This window comes from Melozone crissalis, unplaced genomic scaffold (assembly GCF_028551555.1).
Source record: "Melozone crissalis strain CALT ecotype California unplaced genomic scaffold, PUWL_Pcris_2 ptg000027l_1, whole genome shotgun sequence".
Classification (NCBI taxonomy): Eukaryota; Metazoa; Chordata; class Aves; order Passeriformes; family Passerellidae; genus Melozone; species Melozone crissalis.
In genome coordinates, this window is record NW_026535805.1 from 70876273 (window position 1) to 70897806 (window position 21534).

Below are 21534 nucleotides of genomic sequence, written 5' to 3' on the forward strand. Positions count from 1 at the left end.
AGAGGAGAAGTAACCAGACAAAGAGATTGAGTTCTAGAAGTGAACAGAACTTTGAGAGTCTAAGGCTGGGTACTATCACAATCCTAACATAAAAGATAGTTGGCAATATGATTCCTCAAAATCACCTTTTTCTGATGGTTTTGACAGGATAATGCACTGTATCTTTCAACCTGACAACTGCAAATCTTTCACTCCAGTTGCTCAGCTGTAGCACAAAGCACAGCAAAAGATACAACTGCACATATGTGCTATTTAATCTCTAATAAATAAGGACCCTGTGGTTTCTTTGTTGTTTTAAGACACACCATATTACAAAGGCACTCCAATCACAAATACATGTGTTAATCTAAACCCATTAGATTTTTCTGATTGTGTTCAGTTTCATCAATGATAAATAAATCTTTACTTGGAAAAAAAAGAACTGCACAAAGATCACTCTATTATGTAGTTCTGAGCTAATGCATAGATAAATTAGCTAATTCTTACACCACCACCACTTCAGGTTGCTAATTTTGCCTGCTTTTTTCAAAGACGGCTATTTTGCCTCACCTTTGGCAAAGCCAGTAAATTTTGATACCATCTGTCAATAGACTTCCATTTTTTCTCACATTTAATTCTGTTTTTCTATAATCACAGATCATCACAAAGAAAACTAACAATTATTGCCAGGTTTCTGACTGTGTGTGAAAGTCAGGATGTCAGATCAACACAACCTCAAGGTTAACAAATGACAGAAAAAAAGATCCCTCTTGGGTTCAGCTGCAACTGAATAGAAACAAAAGTTATACCTCTGGGATCCAATGGTCAGAAAATAGGTGTAAGTTATAACTGTTTTGACACTGTAAAAGTATACAGATGGAACATAACTTCTGAGGAGGGTGAAAGGGCATATATCATCATGGGGCAACTGGCAGGGGAGGAAAAGCTAAACATTAAAGTGCACTCTATCTTCTCACATCTCCTTAGTTTCTGCTCATGTTAACCCTCTGCTCACTTCCAGCCAGAGGTGGCAAGCCACTCTGCCATTTACCATTCACCCATGTTGTCTAATAAACTCCATCTCTTTTCTGCTGTGGAATTTGTTGGAAATGCTTCCATGGAAGTTGTGTCTGAACATTAAGCTGGATAGGCAATATTTTCTGCTTACTCTGTGCTCACATCTGAGTATTTTAATATTACCCACACCCATTAACACTGACCAAACATTCGATAAAAACAGTCCAGCTGCAACAAGGATAAAGAAGGAAGCCCTCAAGAACATCTCATTTAGAAAGTAGAAGGCTTCTTTACATATGAGAAATCAAAAAATTTTGCCAGACTATATTATAGACAGGATATTAAATGCAATTGCAAAAAATAGCTGCTGACAGGCCATGCACTTAGTTATTCTGTCACCTTGGCTCAAATAAAATCAGAAGTCCTCTGATTTATACTTTGGTTTCAAAAATGTTTACTGGGCTAATCACTACACTGAGCCATCTCCTTAAAATTAAAAATGTAAGGAGACTTAGCTTCATCTTTTATAATCTGTTGGCCCTTGTTTTGCAGGTTTGTGCAGCACACTCTTGCTGTTGTCCAACACCAAGGAGCCACCCAGGAGAGCCTGAGGTGGTGCTGAGAAACAGCAACGGGGCCAGAAGCACTGCAGGGGCAGGACCTCACAGACATTGCCCTGGAAGAAAATGGGAGGAAGATGAGGAGGAAGAGCAGATAGGAGACTGGCCTGGAGTGGTGAGAAATGGCACTTTCAGATGGCAGGTTTTAACAGCCAGTTTGGGATCTGACTGTGGTTTTAACAGCTTGTTAATACGGATACAAAATGTAGCCTCTCCTGTGTAGCTCTGTCAATCTAATCTGACCATGATTTATGCCCATAGAGATAATTTCACCCCCATATGGAATAAGTCCTCTCAAAAAGAAGGAAAAAAATTGTGGGGTTTTTTTTCCCTGAAAGAAGCTTAAAATTTACCAAAGCTAATTATCTTTTTGACCCTTTTTCTGGGGAGAAACTCACTGATGGTTAGTGAATTAAATACCTCTGGATTGGCCATCCAGCACTACACCTGCACTGCCAAAGGAAAGGAAGAGCAATCTTCACAAACAATGTGACGAGCTCAGAGTAACTGCAGGTAACAGGACAGTAGGTCGTGATTCCTCACAGGAGATTCTTTTGGAGACTTGGGGAGAGAGACACAGGAGGCTCAAAATGACATAACAAGCAAGAAACTAATTTCCAAGTAGAAAGACATTGTGAGCATACAGTACTGTTCATCCAACAATTGTCTGATGCAAGATCATCACTCCTCTCTGAAAAAGACCCAATGATTGATGTCAATGTACAAGACAAGAGTAAGGTCCCCCTTCTTTGTAGCTACCCTGTCACAGAGTCACAGAGAGGCTCTGGTTGGAGGGTACTTGAGGAGATCATCTGCCCCTGGCACAGGCACAGCCACCTAGAGCTGGTAGCCCAGGACTGTGGACATGCTTGTAATATTTCTGCATTTCAGTGTTATTCCAGCTAGGACTGCATTTGTCATATTCCCCACACAGTTACTTACAAACACAATACCTAAGCCAATAGTAGAGGTATCTACAATTGTGCTGTAGGTGTAACACTTCTCTGGAGCAGCAAAGATGGTCTCTTGTACTCTGCTGAGCTGATGTGCCCCAGCAAAACTTGTGTGTCTTTCTGAGCAGGAGGTAAGAATGAGCAGGGAGTGGGAACCTGACCTGCAATGTTTTTAATACTACACTACTAAGAATATTTCACATGCATTTTGTAGCAGCTGATCAACCTTTGCCCACGCTTGTGCTAAACCTGTGTTTCCACAAGTTTGGAAGTGAAAACTGCTCTAATGTCTGGGAATAGGCTTAAAAAGTAAAAAACCCCATTTGTCAATCTGGAAGCAGCACAGCCTCGTCTTTTGGATACATGCTTTCATTCCCATTTTGATGAAAACAAGCTCCCTACCTGCAGACAAGGGGAAGCAGCACAATTTACTGGAGGCTGTGGTAAATCTCACTGATACAATGATATAATGTTAATGATAAAGTGATATGTTAATAAAAGAAGGTTCATTTCTGTGCAGCAGCAGATCGTAATGTAAATACAGCATGAACAGGTCATAACTAGTTTGGCAGCTGTGCCCATGGAGCCAAGACTTCAGTTCATGAGTGTTCCTGTGTACTGGTTCCAGCTGAGTGATGGACGCCTTTTAGACAAGGTCTCCCATGCACACACACATCCTAATAGAACATCTTTTGTATTTTGTGTTTATGAGAATACATACAAATATGGAGGAAGCAGAGCACAACTGCTGAGCAATCAAAACAGTGGCAACATGCTGTCAATCCTAATGACACTGGTCTCTTCATTCTGGCCCAATGAATTGCAGCGTGAACTTGAACTAATCAGCCTCAAGATTGGCTCAGTTGGCCAGAGCATGGCGCTAACATGGCCAAGGCTGGGGGCTCAATCCCCATATGGGCCATTCACTCAAGAGCTGCACTTCATTCTTGTGAGTCCCTTCCAACTCTGAATATTCTGTGATCTCTGTCTTTATAACTTACTCCACAACACCAATTGCCTCTGGATTTTGTATTAACACATATCTATATTTCTATAGAAAAATATCTATGTAAATATATTTTTTAAAATTATAAAGATATTTAAGATATACTTACTTAAATTAAAAATTTGATATATCTAAAAATGTTTGCCCTTGTAAATGGGATCTCATTATTATATATGGCCTCATTAAACATGATTATTATTTCAATAGTTTAAGAAGTGATGAAAAAAATTACCTTTTGAAGAACCATAGTTGATAGTTATAGGATATGAGATAACAAAAAAATTAAAGAAAATAGTTTATTCTAAAATAATAATTATGTAATTTTAAATTACTGTGATATACAATGTAATTTTAAATTACTGTGATATACAATACTGTATAGTGTCACGTTATACTAACTCTCAAAATTCTGAAATTAAATCAGTGCTTCCTGAATGTCATCATAGTTACCTGTATGTTTCCAAGTATATTTTCTCTTGCTTAGCACCCAAGAGGATTTAAAAATTATGATCTTTTGAATACTGTACTATGACATCCAGCAAATTCTGTGTTTTATTTTTAATCACATAGGCTTGTAATTTAAATCAATACACAAAAAACATTTAACTATGTAAAAGCAATTGTGTCTAGTTGGACTATAGGTATAACCTTTGCTACATGAAAGACAGTACAAAGTTTTAGCTTTCACAGTAGTGTTCAGTTCACAGTGACAACCATGGGCAGTACTGCATCAGCCAAAGAGCTCACAGCACAGCCCTAAGTAACTTACGTTTTTTATCTAGAATTTGACTCATGCTGGATGATAAACCATTGCAATAATGCCATAATGATGTGCAATTAACCACTACAAACAATTAATTTTTTGTGGCACTTCATTCTGCAAGAAGTCTATTGATCACTGTTATAATAAAACAAAATTTTAGGTATATTCTTTTGCCTTGCCTTAAAATTTTGAGACTAGATTTTCACCTGGTAAAGGTCATTTTATAGCATTTATTCCCTTTTCCTTACTGTATTTTTGGAAATCAAGTTTACTACAAATTTGTGGAAAGTAAGCTATGGAACAACAACAGAAAAGGACACACACACACACACACACACACACATATTATCACTAGAGAGAAGAGAAGTGATATGGTCAATGCCATGTGTTTCAAAAGCCATCAGCTATATGAAAAGCATTGTAAAATAAGAAGTGATTGAAGTTGCTTTCTGAGCCTTTAGACTGACCATTTTCAAGAACTGCAGCTCTTTCTGGATGTTGATTTGTTTTCATTTTTGTTTTTCTGCAGCTGCAGGGGATAATTGCTGATCTCTAATGATACCTTAGATGTGCTCATAAATCATCAATGCACAGAAAATCTCGTAGCAAATATTATCTAAGTCTCAAAAAGCTCGTGGAAACTGACAATTCTATGGAAGCATTAAAAACTGTGAAATTTTGGAAAACTACAGAGATATCATTTGTGCAAACAGAGGCTACTCTCTTTTATATCATCAAATGTGAACTTCAGCCTTGCAGTACTGCTGATATCTCACTCCTTTCTTGATCTCTTTGGAGAAGCAAAGAAAGTGTGATTTTATTCACAGAAGTACCAACAATCCTAAATGGAAAAGGACTGGTCTAAGGACCTAATTTTGCCATCGACTGGACAAGCCACAGCTCTCATCAGCCTCACTACAAGATTGCTCAGCACCTCGTACCACTGAATTCTGCTGCCGTTTTAGTCTTCAGGTCTTTGGAGCCGATCCATAAACTCGCCTCCTTATTTCAAAATGTTACAACAGGATGTAATTAAGTACAATTAACAAGGAGGTCAAATGGTCATCTGATAAACACTGGTCCAAACAGGCAGCTTGAAAGGTCAGGGCTGTTAAAGCCACATAGTATTGATGGGAAAGAATATTATGATTTAAGGAGGAAAAAATTCCAGTGACTAAAACTGAAGAGATTTACGTGCTTTCTATATTACATACACAAAGCCATGCACACAGACTGATTTGCATGCACACATGACTCGGAGACACACAAACCTATATTCTGAGAACAAGAGCTAAGTTAGTCACACTTCCTCTCTTCATTACACCACAACAAAAATCTCAGTTTTGGTGCTTACATTCCAGCGCCTCTTTCTCATTTTCATTATTTTGTAAACTGTATTTTAAGAACAGCAAACTTGTTGCCCTTATAGAAGAGCCTTTTTAGCCCTTTTTAAAATAACATTTGAGATCACCATGTTGAAATGCAAGGTGTTGTGAGGCTTTTAGAAGCAAAGTATTTTACAGAGCACACAGCCAGAGTAAAACACAGAAGCTGTAATAGTCCTCTGCAACTTCAAAGAATGGCAATGCACAGAAGAGAAAATGAACTCAGAAGTGTTTGCTCATCCTCATTTTATAGACTGGAAAACAGAAGCACAGTGTTTTCATTGTCTATCTGAGGCTCTTCAGGATTTTCCTATGAGGTTGCTCTGATATTTCACTCTCTGACTCAGCTGGGGTGGGACTGACTCACTGCAAAACCTTTGCATACATTTAATTTTCATGTATGAGGCAGCAAGGTAACCTGTTCAGGAGCAGCAAATTAACCTTCGGGATCACTGGCACGTTATGACTTGTAGCTTTTGACAAATATTCCAGCTGAGCTAACCTTGGGAACAACCTTCCCAGAGCTATGTTCCTGCTGGATCTCTACCATCCTAAATCACCCCAAAGACTACAGCTGTTATAGGATTGTACACTGGGCTTGGACTTGCTCCCACAGCGATATCATCCACACTTCTGTTCTCCCACCCCTTCAATTTCTCAGCTAGTGTTTTGAAAACTGTGCCACCAGAATCTCATGGCTCTAGGCACCAGATACCATCAGATACCATCTGCCCACTGCTCCAAATTCAGAGTCCCTGCTCATTCAGTGTCCCTGCCCTTTCTTTTTCTAAGGCCTAGAACAAAACAGAAATAGGGTTGTTTCCAGAATTTTATTCTTTCTCAGAACAGAATTTAACACCTCTAAGTCCAAAAATTATGCCATTCACAATCAAAAAAAGTCCAATAAAATGGATTTTTAAATTTATTTTGCAGTATCTTACAGGGGCATACCCCATGTGTATTTCCCCTCCATTTTTGTTTTAAATGGGTATGCCTAGCCAAATTGCTTTTAATTTACAATAATTACTCTGGAATAGGGGTACAGTTTTACCAAATCATATGAATCTAACTTCATTAATTTGACTACAGTCAAATACTTGAGGAATTAAAACAACAACAATTCCATTTAATTAACCCAGTCAACAAAGGGATATAATTACAGAATCATCAAAGCTGGAAAAGACTTTAAGGTTCTCATGGAGTCTGAATAAGTAATATTGTTAAGTCAGATAAGGATAAACCTTACAGAAATTTCAATTGTACAAATTTCTTCCTCATCCTGACTCTCCTTGAATAAGAAAATGATGTGGCATTTTGCTTCTGCAAAGTCACTGGTTATTAGCTACAAATACATATCATGAACCAGCACTAGCTGTCCTGGTTAGTTTTCTAGGCTTTGACTCATTAATAATTTTTGCCTCAGTTTGCCTTGAATTACAGTGGGAAAAAAGCAGAACCACATTTTGGTAAGGTACCGCATGTGCCTCCTATACTACATGTGTATTAAGTGGTATAGTAGTGGTTAATAAAGCCAGGTTCTTGATTTATTGGACCAGAATAATTGCTCAAAAAGAGCTGGGAACTAAACACCAAAATTTACCTCTTGGAGCATCTCTCAATAACTGGGAAATTTCCGAGTGGAAAGCTGAGCTACAAAATCTTTCCTTTACTACTTTATTACAGTCATGTTTTGTATAGAAAAAATTTCATAGTTCAGTACAAAACACAAACCAGCTCTTGCTTGGTGTACCCCACCCACAAACTTAAATAATGTAGTTGTCAGGGTTGACAAGTTCTGCCTGCTGTAGCATTTCTGTGTTTTATAGGAAATTTTAACCAGGGGTGTTATTTTAAGAGATGAGCAAATAGGGAAACCCCATGGCCTAGCCAATAAATATGAACTTTAGGTGCAATGGAGCACTCATAAATATGACTCAGAACAAGGGGATTCATTGTTTCTCCTGACCCCTCTTAGCTGCTCCTCTGATCTCAACCTCTGTGTGCGTCATGGCAGCCCTCATCCTTTAACCTGCGGTTTTTAAAAGCGGCTCCAAGTTATTTACGGCTGCTAACGTGAGTAGCCCGTCTGTGTACTCCCGGCACACACATACCGGAGGCTGGGGGGAGCTGCATTTGTTTTGCAAGCATGAGGAGTTTTGCCTGGGAAGCCAAGTGCCTGGGGAGGCTGAGGTAGCTGCTCTGCCACAAGGGATTTGGGAGAAAAGTGCTCCCTTTGCCTTCAAGGCTCACTCAGAGGAGAAACCCACACCTGTGCTAATTTTGCCTTTCATTGGTACATTATCTCTCTCTATCATGCTCTTTGCTCTTTCTCCATCTGCATTCACCTTCTCCCTACCGTGACAAACTTCCACTTTTGTAATCCGACTGGCATGGGAAATGCTCTCATGGGAATGCTGGCATGGGAAGTGCGGCAACATCATGCTCCACATGAGGCACAGAGGAGCAGGACTAAATCTTCCAGCAATTTCTGCAGAGGCTATTTCTCAGTTGAGAACCTTTCCCATGCCCAGCAGGTCTGTATCCAGCCCTGCACGTTGGCTGCTACCTACTGGGAAGAGGGATGTCCTCCTAAAGCCCAGCCTGTGCTTTGCTGCTTTTCTGTCATGCCTGCTCTCATTCCTTCCCTCTCCATCTCCTGCGCTGTCGCCTGGACTCACCACTTCTCAGCCTTTAATCCTTTCTACAGCCAAATGCCACTGACATAAAACTAAAGTTCAGTGACCCTGCCTAGGCAGCAGGGGTTAGAGACAAGGGAAAGGACAAGGAGGAGAGGATAGGGAAAAGTGTGGGAAATAATTATAAAGTCTGGTAGCAGCCAGAGCTCTCCTGAAGCCCTGGGGAGCCTTTCTTTAGCTGGAGGCTGCAATTGGCACTTCATAAACTGTTCATTCTCAGCTATGTGGAAACACCAGACGACACCTAGAATGATCAGACTGCAATCAATCATTTTTTTTCCAAATTCTATTAGTATGTGGGCCTATGAAAGCAAGCTGAAAGGAACTGCCATGGCTACAGAGAAAAGAGAAGGGAATTGCCCCTGTCATAATTACCCCCATTACTCAGGCAGTAAGTAGGCAGGTAGCCACAGTAAAATTCTTTGCATAATTTAACATTCAGAGAAAATAATAACAGGAGCAATAAGTGTGGGAGATAACGTAGATGCCAAAGTTGTCCAGTTATCTTAGAAAACAACCCAGAGTTTAGGGAGAGAACCAAGAGGCTCTCCATCCAATCCATGGCAGGATTCCTCCCCTAATACTCTCCACACAGAGATGTCTCCACAAGCCTGCCTCTCTCTTTCATGGTTAGCCAGAGTCACTGCCAGATTGTGTTTTCCTGGGAAAATATGCACTGTACAATACATGCAATCCCCAAAACCCCACCCAAAGTCTGTGTTTAGTCTGGAAAGGAACACTTTCTAAAGAAGAAGCGGAACTAGGTCAGCCGTTCTTCCCAATGGGAAAAATATTAATAATAATATATATTTTTATATATCCATACATATATATAGCTTTTCACCATGCACGTCTAACCATCTGCTAAATCAGTTTCTCTTCAGTTATCTGCAAATTCTTTCAAACCTGTCGGCAAGGAGAGTCAGACAGTTTTATACCCCAGTTAATGGAGAGCTTGACATTTTTTTGGCTGGGTAGATACAATAATTTACTTGGATTTAAAGTGTTAACTTTGGCAAAAAAATTAATTGACAGTTATAAAAACATTATTTTGTTAGATGATATTTATGGATCACACAAACCTATTTTGAGGTAGAGCTATATAGTTCTTAAGATTCATGTAACTTGAGAGATTTCAAAGGAAATATAAAGTATTTCAATATAAAACAACAAAGGTAGTGTAATTCAGAAAAGGGATATGGAGGATATTTCTTTCTAAAAATTAAAAGCAATCTCCAAAAACCTGTTCTGCCATTGCACAAAAATTGGTTAGAACTATAATGAATTGTAAGTATTGGATGAGGATTTTTAGCTCATGTCATCCTGTGAGTACAGTCCTTTTGTTCTAGGAACAATCAAAAGTATTTTATGAAGAGCTTTCTTAATATTTAATTTGATCATAGAAAATTATTTCATAATTCATAGTTATTTCTAATGCCTGACTGTACTGGGTCACATGAAATTCATTCTGTTCACTCACTGAGTGATAAAACTTTAATAAAGGGAAAAAAAGTCTTAGAATTTCACGTTGTCAAGTGATGTCTACTTCAGATGATAATTAAGTGAGACCTCCTTGATCCAATTTGCTCTAAATGTTATGTAAGAGAGTGAAAAACGAGGTTTCAAAACCTTATTGACTTGGGGTTGCCATTGAATAAAAGCTTCAAAGACGTTTTCTCATTTTTTTCTCAGTATTGATCCAATTCCACAATTAAGGACATGGGGTCTATTTGTAATTTTACAAGTTTTATCTCTGCAATAGCATCCCACTGTTCAAGCCAAGATAATAGTGCTCTTTCCATCACTTCAGCTAAGGCTGTGTCAATATTTTCTTTAGAAGCCTGGGTTTATACACTGAAACTGTACCACAGCCAAAGAAATTCATGTACAGTTAAAATTAAGACAGCAACATCTGAAATCCTGTGGAAAAGAAAGAAAGTGCACTCATTCCTGAGCTTTAGGAGAGAAGTTAATGATCCTGAGGCCTTTTTGCATGTATCCTTCAAACCCCTTCCTCAGCTCCTGGCATTTTATAGCTTAGCACTCCATATTCCTCGCTGATGATATGTTAGCTGTGAGTGGAAGGTTGTAGAAACTGAATTAGTTTAATTTAAGAAACGAGCTACTATGTATGCTCGGGGTCTAATTGCAGTAAGGAATCCTTTCTCTTACGTGTGTAACAAAAATATATTTTTACAGGTATTTGGTGTGGATTGATGTACTATAGGTTTCTCAAAGTAGCTGTAAAATTTGTTCTATACCATGTTAGCATTCTCCAGTGAACACAATGGGCTATAAATCTTTTGAATTTATGTATTTTCTTAATGATTCAGGTTTTAAAGAAGCATATAATCTGTAAAACAGTATTCAAAGTTGGGATAGAGAAGCTGGAGAAATATTAACAGTCCTCTGTGCCTCAGACAAAATTTCCATTGATTTCAGTGTCTGGTTTAAGAACTGAACACAGCACGTGTGGTTTCAAAATTATTCTAAGATTGTGGAATCATTCACATTGTCTGTGAAGAAGAAAAAATATCTTTCTGAGGTGGACTGGTTACTTTAAAAATCTCAGTAATTATTGTATCCTTCTTAGCACATGTACATCAGGGGTCACACATTTTATTGTGATCTGCACATTCAAGTTTTTGAAATTAATTTTTTATGCTAAAAAAGAAAACATAACAGAAAACTACAAAAGCAGATATATATCTCACATTTTATGGAAGGTTCATATCAATTAACAGGAAAATATGAAGAAAGCAAACAGGCTCGCTTAGCAAATGAAACAATCTGTTATGAGAAAAAATTACCAGACGTGGTATAAAAAAAATGAAAATACAGACCATTGGAATGGCATAAGAAGGAATACCGAAGTATAGTGGATTTAATGATCACTTTGATGATAATGGAAAAATCAGTATTTGAAATGTTTAAATGTAGTTTACAAAGGGGCTGCTGTTTTTCCAAGCCTCATCCATGTAGATCTATTTTATTCAAAACCCCTCTTTCTGTAAGAGGTGAAGAGTGGGAACATGAACATTTATCTTAAAAAAGTCCTTCCCTAACTAAATTTTGAGTGAGCAAAAAAGTGAGTTGGACTGCATAAGTATTATTTGCCTGTTCTCTGGGGAATGGGGTATCCTATATATGTCATTTTGGGAGACCAGCCAAAAAAGAAGATGCCAGAACTCTAAAGAGTCGGGGTTTTGCAATACGACAAAAATATTATAATAGGATAAAAAAACACCCAGTCAGGAAAACAAAGTTCTGAATTTGAAGGTGATAGAACCAGGTCTTTGAAAACCCCAGTGTGTTTAGTGGGGGATTTATTCTTTGACTGCTGGACCAAACCCAGTTAACTCCTCTGTTACACTCATCAATATTTGTGGCGAGTTGCCAACACACACAGTCTTATACAAAACACAAGACAAGACAAAGTCTCTGTCTTGTTGTATCTTTCAAGAAAGAAAGAGATGGAAATTTTGATATGAATTCCAATAGAAAGAGCAGGTGTTTACAATTTTAACTTCAGGAAAAGTAAATGTATTCTTATTTTTCTCCCTGGTTACTTGACAGAATTATGATTGCAGTTCCCTTGATAATTATTTTCTAAATTTGTTTTTGAAAGTGAGGTATTTGCAGCTCTGACAGGTTGGGGTTTTAATCAAAGTTAGCATAAAAGTTTAATTTTTTATTCTTTAATATGAAATTATTTGCTTTTGTCTATTTTTCTTTTACTTTTTAATCTTTTTAAGTCTTTTCAATTCTTATGCTTAATAATTTCTATCTAGCCTCTTAGCTACATATTTCTTGTTTCAATATACATGTCTTAAATTTCTATAACTGGTACAACTATGTACAAAAGTTTCAATTTAAAATATCATGATGATTAATAGAGTTTTATAATTACATATTATGTAATTAATGGTGTGCAAGTATGAACATGGTGAATACTATTTTCAGAGCAGATTTATTTGATGCAAGTTTTCCGGGGCTTCAATTCTAAATCCATTTGAGTTATTACTCTGCTGCATCAGCATTTATTGATTTTAAGGTACAGCATTAGCATTCACTTATCACTGCATATTTTTCCCCATTCTCCATTAAAAGAGCTTGCCCTCATCTGTCACAATCTCATACTGCATAAATCATATAAAAGGGTTACTTGTTTCCATGATTTATTTCATTTTTATGTTAATTATACTGAAACATTGGATTGTTTAATAAAAATGTTGAAGCTAATCTATATTGGTCATCAATATTTTTTACGCATTTTACACCATGGAATGTGTGATATACCACAATATCCAACTTGCATGGAAGGGTATTAAAAGTGAATTAGGATTTAAACTATCTTAGAGCTGAGACACATTTTAATTTTACAGATGCCAAATCAAACATGATATTTACACAGTATTTTAAGTTAATGGTGTCTATTAATATTAATCACTAGAAAAATACAGCATTCAGTCCCAGTTTTCACAGTTTTGAAACACAAGATAAGCTTTAGCTTCCCAGAATTACTTTCTTAAGGCAGCACTGGCATCCCAACAAAATAAGACAAATATTAGAAAATTCCTATCCAAAGCAAGACTCTCAGTGGAAACCTGAGTTCTTCCAGAGAAGGTTTTTGTCTGGGAAAGCACAGTAGGATCAGCCTAGGACATATCTGACTCTGAAACTTCAAAGACTTCTACTCATTCACTGCAAGAAGTCCTATTGTAATCAAAGACATTTCTGTAATCAAAGGCTAGGTCCCATGTAAATAGTCCTCAGGGATGCTGATGGAATGGTCCCTGATATATTTACAGAGGGTACTTCTCAGGACACACAAGGAATATTTTTGCAGGATCAGTGCCTTGACTAAAGCTAAGGATAAGGGTATTTCTGATCTTTCTGTATAACTTTGCTGTTTTAAATTCAGCTGACTCCAGAAGCTCTGGGTAAATCGAGGCACGCAATGTTAATTTAAAAGTAATGCATGAGCAATATATAACAGTTTCCTAATGATATGGAACACATATTCAAAAAACAGATTCCATTTCTTTCCTAACCTGCTATTTCCGGAGCAAAAACAACAAGCAAATGTATTTAGAGGTGTGGACATCTGTTACTCTTAAGGAAAAAGATCTCAGACTTGAACACCTCCTTGTCAGCCAAATAACTAATGAAAAGTGATTTTGTTATTATGGAAAATAAACTCTAGCGTGTTACTTTCCTAGAATTTTAGTATTTGGAGTATTAGTATTTACTAAAAACCGGGTAGACGTAAAAACTGCAGAATGTGTGTGATAAAATGAAGGTATTTTGGAATATGTGCAACTATTAAAAAGTTTCTACAGAAAGTATTACCCTGGAAAACAAGAGTTCATCAGAATTTATACCAGCTTATTGTGAAACTGCAAGTTTTCAATTAAATCTCTCGCTATTCCAGTCCAATGAGAAATGGCTTTTTTAGCCAAATTTATGAGTCCTGCAGCATTTCAAATACTTATAAAAATACTAAATGGATTTTTTTGAATTATTTGCAGCTTTCTAGATGAGATTTAAGTTGTGCTTTAGTAAAGAAATCTGTAACTGCTTTTTTCTCCTACAATGTAACTGGCAAGCATGTTTATTACACTCAGAAGCCAATATAATTTAGTTTTATCAGGTTTTCTATCTGAATTTATATAATTTTCAAAAGCATTCTTTGCTTGCATGTTTCTGGTGTTTAATACTCTACTTGTCATTTAATTTATTTATGACAGAGAAAATAAGAACCATTGTAGATTCTGAGCACCATAGCAGTATAATAAAACACAGCCTGTTGTTATTAAATAGAAATAACAAAGGAACAGCAACAGATTATTTAAAATCCAACCATTCAACTAAAAAGATAATAAAATTCTGACTCTTAACAACAGAAAAAAACCCCCACTAAATAGCCTAAGAATTTTTTTAATGGTTTAACTTTTCCCTTTTCATACCTTTTTAAGCTTTAAAATATTAGCAACTGATGTTTGTTCATGTGTAAGCTTTAAGGAAAACACTGAGGGAAATAACTGAGCAATAGGCATAAGTGTTTGATTTTTAGAGATTTAAAAAAAAAGGAGTTAGTTGGCCTAAGGCTAGAATTTTCATTACATCAATGAAAGAAAGAAAACAGAAGCCAGCAGAGGGAAGTTATAGAAACTGACTTTATATAAACAGTGAGAAAAATCTTTTTCCATGGCCACCTACAATGTAGCTACTTTACCATCCGTATGATTTTTCTTTTACCGGTGGCACAGCAGCCGGGGCTCAATCCTGCTGTTTCAGAACAGGTTACAGTTCGGCCGAGAGGTTTGCCCTTCACAAGAGCAGGCTAAGAGTTTGTCAGAGAGAGCAAAAACAAAAAATATTTCCACATACCTAAATTGACAAAGCTCATGACCATGTCAGCATCATTCAGAAAGTTGGTGTCGTGCAGGCTGGCTAAGGGAGGATTCTGTGTGGTCAGGGGGGTCATGCGAGATAATTGCATTCTCCGCGAATATCCATTTGGAGAGGCAGGGTATCCTTTCCGTATCCCTCTGCTCTCCCCTGCCATTGATCCCTTCAGTGAATACTCCAGCTCCTCAGAATCCTCTTCATTTGTCATGGCATTATACAGGTCCAGCATGAAGAGGGGTGCAGAAGAAGCCTGCTTTCCTGGTGAAAATGGTCTGGGTCTGTGAGGTAAACCCAGGATAGAGAGAATCTCTCTCTGAATCTCCCTTCTCTCATGGTTCCGCAGCCTCCTGTAAATAAAACTTGAATGGACATGATTGTCTCCTAAACCTCCCTGTGCGTGACCCACCAGAACCCAGCAATTCCAGAGCAAGCCCACGAAAGCTTTGAGCGCAGTTAGGTTCATCTTTGAAAAGAAAAAGAACAAGGAAAAAAAAAAAAAACAACAACTTTTCTCCTACTTGTTCTGAGTTCCTATGAGGTCTGCTTTCCCAGTAGTTGAAAAACAAAATTTACCTATTCTTCATGTCAATGTCATCTCTAAACGTAACATCGTAACATCTTTGGTGATTCCTCTCCCCCCACCCTGTTTAAATATTATGGAATGTGTCAGGTTGCAGTTATTTCTAAGAAAGCTGAAATTCAGACTTCCAATACTTCCAATTTTCCACTGTTGTTATCGTTTTTTCTGCATTTATGGAGCAGAAGACCAGTATTTTGTCAGCTGACCTAGGCATTCCTATATAAACCTTAGATAACTGGGTCTTTGGTGGGGAGCTGTATTAGCAAGAGATGTTCTTCTGACACATTGTAGTTCCCAGAGTTATCTTCCCTCGTTATTCTGAGTTCTTCGTACACCTTGCGCTCTTCCCAAGATAAAATCCTGAGTCACAGATTTGTCTTGATCTGTACCTTGGTGGTGTAACACATATTTGTCCAGCAGCCTGGAGATGACTTTAACATCTTTTGAATCTCTTGAGTGTAAAGTAATTCTAAAGCATGTACTAATCAAATTAATGTGTTGCCATGAATTTACTTGCAAAAAATAACCTTCTGTAAATCCATTCAACCCTTTTCAGCTTCTGAACTGTTATTTCCAACTGTAGCAGGCACAAATATAACAGCTCTCTTCAAGAGAGATCTAAAGACTAATGTAAGCACAACCCTGCTGGGAAAGAAGAGGCTTCTCATTGTAATTTGAAACGGGTATAGCAAAAAAGTCTTTAACCCTTCTCTTGCCAGATAGAGCTTTAAACCTCTCCCCCGTCTCTCCAATTTACAGTAATACACCTAATTTTGGTTAATGGCTGTTTTTTTCGTAATAGCTTGTACAATCAATTTTAACAACTTTAGGATATATAGATGGCATAATATGGAAGCTCATGTGAGTCTCCTTAAGAGTCTATGGTTTATTAAACCTGAGTAGGAAACTCTCATAACAGATTAAAACAGCAACTCACTAATTCAAGAAAAGTTTATGTTTTAGGCAAATTTAGCAAACAAAGATGAGCTTCTTAATAAACTCTGTAGGACATTTTGTAAGTGAGGCTTGATTCACTCTTTTCTAAAAATGTTGGAAATGCAATCTGAATGAAAACAAATTTATTCAGCAAGTAAGATTTCAAATTGTGCGCAGTCAAGGCTGTAATTATGGTTATAGTCACAACTTTCATAAACTGTAATTTGCAATGATAATTTATTCAAAGTACATTTTTACTCATAAATTGCTATACTATTTTTCCCAGTAAATATGTAAAGTTAAGATTTAACCCCACAGCCTGTTATTAACTTAAGTTTAACTGAAGAAATAGGAATATTAAATAGATTTTAAAGCTGCTGCCAATGAAGTTAAGGTTCAGTGTAGAATTTTTTCTACACTAAGGACAGCAGGTAACTGGTGTTTTCCTCTCACTAAAACAAAATCACTGTGTTAAATTTCATACTGCTCAGATTATTGGTGATCATTTTCCTTGCTGGTAAAATTTGCCTTTAGCCTTGAGGAGACTTTACTTTGATGAAGAGAAGGGAAAAGGGACAAAAAAGGTTTTTTGTCAACATGAAATTAGGGGGAAAAAACTAGCAATATAAAATCCATTGCTTTGGGTTTTCCTTTACATGACACCTACTCAGCAAATCACACACTCCTTGAGTAAACTTGGGAGTGTGACAGCAAGTATAGTCACACCCTAAGAAGCCAGGAACAATTTATCTAGTATATTAAGCACAAACAAACTTTACACTCTAGTCCAGCCATCACCTAAATACAGCTGATTCTCTCTCATAAATCAGCACATGTAATGCTTCTCCCAAGAAAGGATTTATCTCATGCTAGACCTGCCGAATTGGCACTAAAATTAGGAAGATATTTAGCAAAAGTCTTGTTCTTCTTAGCAGAAGAGCAATCACAATCAGAATACATTTTCTTTCCTCGCTAAGGTGTTTCTTCAAAATCTATTTGTTAAAAGAAAAGTGTTATTTCCTGGTTTTTCTTCTTTTCATTTGTTCTGCTCAGTCAGTTGCAAAGATACATGAGACTTTACCATACATATGTCTTTTCTAAATTTGGCCATCACATAGCCTGCAACAAGACTTCTTCCTCTTTTCCAGTAATATATTTCCTTTTTTCCCTAAGCATTCATAAAAGCCAGTGGATTGATTGCTCAGAGGATTTAAGTCCTCAGCCCATCAGTATGTCCAGCAATAGAAATTTCCTATATTATGGGACTAGAAGTTCCACATTAGTTAATTTTTTTTCGTTAAAAAAGCCAAAAATGTCTTTAAATTCAAAGGTATTTTTATGTAGCAAACATCTTTCCAGACAGTAACTAAATAAGAACGCATTAAAACTAGCAATCATATGTTTGATGAAAGGAGCTCCTGTTATTTTTTTATGGAGCCACAACCAAACAAGTAACATAAATACAAAGCATTTATTTTACAATGACTTGCACTCTACTCTGGCACCAAATGTCCCAGACTAGAACACAGAAATAAATTTTTTTTAAAGTTTTTAATAATGTAAACAAAATTTCCTTTTGCATAAGCCTATATTCCATAAATACTCAGTCTTAGCATGGGTATTTCATACAGGGCAGCTCTAAAATTGAAAATCTCTGCTAAAGAAGTGAAAAGGTGTCTGTAATCACTGATAGAACCCATTTTGCATTTCCAATATGAAACAATGAGCATCTAAAGAAAAAATAACGTGTACAATTTCAGCATGTCAAGATAGGCACAGATAGACCTTTCTTTGCCAGATGCTAAACCTGGTAGCAACATAAGAAATCACCTGAACAGCCCTTACCCAGCCCTTTAAAAATAAAAGGAAGACTAAAATGGCTCCAGAAGTGAGCTCCCCTTAGGGATAGATATCTGAGAGAGGAGCACATAACCAGTGGTGCACCTGGAGAGCAGGGACTCGGAGGCAGGAAAGCAGCAGAGCACCGTGCAGGCACCCTGGCAGTACAAGATAGGAAGCAGCTGCATGAATTTCTTAAACAATGTGGCATGTATGCACATGATGAGTGAATTCAGAGCTCATTACGTTTGTACTAACCTAAACAATGTTAGAGAAAATATCGTAGGGGAAGTAATGAAACCTGGGAATCCAGATCTTGCCAATCTTGCATTCCAATGGATCACCATTCACTGTAATGGTGAAAAAATTATAGCTACCCAGCAGACCACTGTAATCATTGAAGGGAGAAGTGGTTTTGTGGACAATGCCCACTACTCAAAAATATACAAAAATCAGTGGATGGCTTCTCAGTGCAGAATCCCTTTGGTTCTCAATGTCACAACAATAGAGGGTGATTCCCCACAGCAATGTTTCTCTGCAACTGTTTGGCAAGTTAGACTGAAATGCAGACCCAATTCAGGATATTTGCAGTCTAAATCTGAAACATACGCGTGCACACAGAGTAATTCTGATGGCCCTGTCCCTCCTTAATGACCAGCTAAATTTGACATTCAGATCAATATTATGCATAAACAGATGATTCAGCATTAAAAATGTTAAAGTCTTTTCTTGTTACCTCCCTGCAAGGCTATTGCTGCAAAAAGTACGTGGAGAAAGACTCCTATAAAAAGGTTTCATGAGAGCTGGAGAATAATTAGTTGCTAAAGCTACAGATTCCCCAGCAAAAAGAAAGCAAGTAGTCTGAACACCTCCTGGGGGAGGAATGTGACACTGACACCATAATTTGGCAAACCTGTTGCACTACCTGTGCCCAAGTCAGATTCAGAGTGGTATGGACTGCGTAAGGTGTACATTTCAGACTTAGGACATAGTTATGCATACATCCAAATGTTCCAAATGTCCGATCAAAAAAACTTGTACATAATTTTCACTCAGTTTTTTATTTTATTGAGTTGGATGTTGTATGGCATGTATTCTTAGCCTGCTAACATAAGAATGAAGCAAAAATATATTTTTCTGCATCATCTTCGTCTTCTAATGCGAAGGTAATTCCATTTGTAAGGGGGACAGTGTGAAAACTGGTAGAATTCACTGCAGAAATTGGCAGCTAAAACATAAACTAACTATGATGTTTGCAAACCCCTTTTATTCAGAGTATTATTTATTTATAGAGAGAATACTTCCATTTTATGCTGCAGCAAAAGGAATGCATTGCAAAAGAACACTTATTATGTGGAAGTGTTCGATACTTAGATTATAATGCTATTTATTCAGTTATCAACCAGTTTCCTGAAAAAAAGAGTTTTTCATCCAGATACTCAAAAGCACAGGAAAAATCACAAATCAGCCTAGGAGGTAAGTCATCAAGCATTTTATAGATGGCATTTAATAGAACACTTCGTTTAAAATTTACAGAAAAGGCTCCAGCTTCAAGTACAATAATTTGTGAGGTTTGTTCTATTCACAGTACATACACAATGCTGTAAAATTATCAGCACAGAATACTCTACAGTATTAAAATTATACTTTTCTTTGACATTAAGAAAATTGAGAAAAATAATTTTGCAATCTGCCTTAGGACTTTTTGAAACTTCTTGTATTCAAGGACTGAGAAATAAAAAACCTTGTTTCACGCATATACTTCAGAAACGAGAACAACAAAACATACAATTAATAATTTGATTCAACATCACAGTGCTATCATTTGTATAATTTAAAAACCCAAAGAACTCCCAGAAATCCCCTTTGGTTTAAAGCAAGCCCCTAATTATCTCAAAAGAAAAAAAAAATGGAGCTGCACTGAAGCAAATACAAAACACTTGGACAAGAGCAACAACATTTGCAAGTAGTAAAGCACTTTGAAAGAGGATTATTCTTGGCTCAGCTTGTAGAAGGGTTTTATTGTGCCCCAGCTGTAGACTGGTACCTGCTGGTCTCCTTGTTCTCTGGCTGCAGCACGGCCAGAAGTATCTTGTGCTGTTCCCAGGCTGGTTGAAGTGCTTTTCCAGGGAACATCTTCTGCCTCTTGCTGGAGTTCTTTTATTTTCAACTACAGATTCAAACACAAATTAATTTCTAAATGGATGCCTTCTAGGTAGCTGCGCTGTACTATTGTTCATATTGTGAAATACTCTACCTATGTAAGTACAGGAATTATTTCTTCCCTCGAGCATTTTGCTACTCTATTCCATAGCCGTGGCTTTAGCACCTCTACTGGCAATGGGATAGAGCAGCAGTCTCTTAATCTCTCTAAATTAGTTTTGGGGGTTTTATACCATTTTCCTGTGCTTCATTTTATACACTCTCTCCCTCTCTTCCCAATACTTTCTCCTATTACATCTCTCTACATTTTGTTTGCCACTTGAATGTGCTGCCTCTGATCCCACATGGACTTTCTTTTCAGCTTTTTAAACTTTAAATATTTTTTCCCCACCATCTCCATTTTCACATTTCTTCTTTCGCTCTCCACATATCTGTAGACAGATGTTATTTCCTTCTTTTAAAATTACTTCCTTTGTTTAGCAAAGTTTCCCTTTTCTAAGAGATCAGCTGGCCTCTCAGGCAGTAAAAAAGGAGCTGCTGTTCCAGTACTTCCAATTGAAAGTGATCAGTACCATGAATCACACAGTCCTTGAGAGACTAGTAATCTCCTGCTGTTGGAGAAGGATTGTGGAAGAAAAAGATGTGCATGGTACAACTGCTAGACTATGTGCACCCTAAAATCTTTGGTATGTGCTAACTGATCTTTCTACATAGAATTGTCAAATAATTTAGGTTGGAAAAGACATCTAAGATGATTGACTCCAGCCATTAACCCAGCACTGCCAAGTCCACTGCTAAACTATGTCCCAAAGTGCCACATCTATGTCTTTTAAAAACCTCTGGAGATGGGATCTCAGCCATTTCCCTGGGACAGCCTGTTTCACTGAATGACAGTCCTTTTTGTGAAGAAATATCTTTATCTAAACTTCCCCATGTGCAACTTGAGGTCACTTCCCCTTGATCTGTCACTTGTTACTTGGGAGAAAAGATAGACCCCCACTTTGCTAACCCCTCTTTCACGTAGCTAAAGACAGCAATAAGGTCTCCCCTGAGCCTCTTCTCCAGGCTAAACAACCTCAGCTCTCTCAGATGCTCTCCATAAGACTTGTGCTCCAGATCTTTCACCAGCCTCACTGCCCTTCTCTGGACTTGCTCCACTCTGACCCAGAGCTGGACCCAGCAC

The 21534-nt window shown here is 37.4% G+C and overlaps 1 protein-coding gene across 2 annotated transcripts in view; it reads right to left on the reverse strand.

Annotated features, from left to right (window-relative positions):
• Window positions 1-15296, reverse strand: part of BMP5 (bone morphogenetic protein 5) — a 54401-nt gene extending 39105 nt beyond the window's left edge. For both annotated transcript variants that reach the window (XM_054280053.1, XM_054280052.1), the window contains exon 1: window positions 14813-15296. In XM_054280053.1, the coding sequence (XP_054136028.1) occupies window positions 14813-15296 (484 nt within the window). The remainder of the gene's footprint in view (window positions 1-14812) is intronic.
• Between the last annotated feature and the right edge of the window lie 6238 nt (window positions 15297-21534).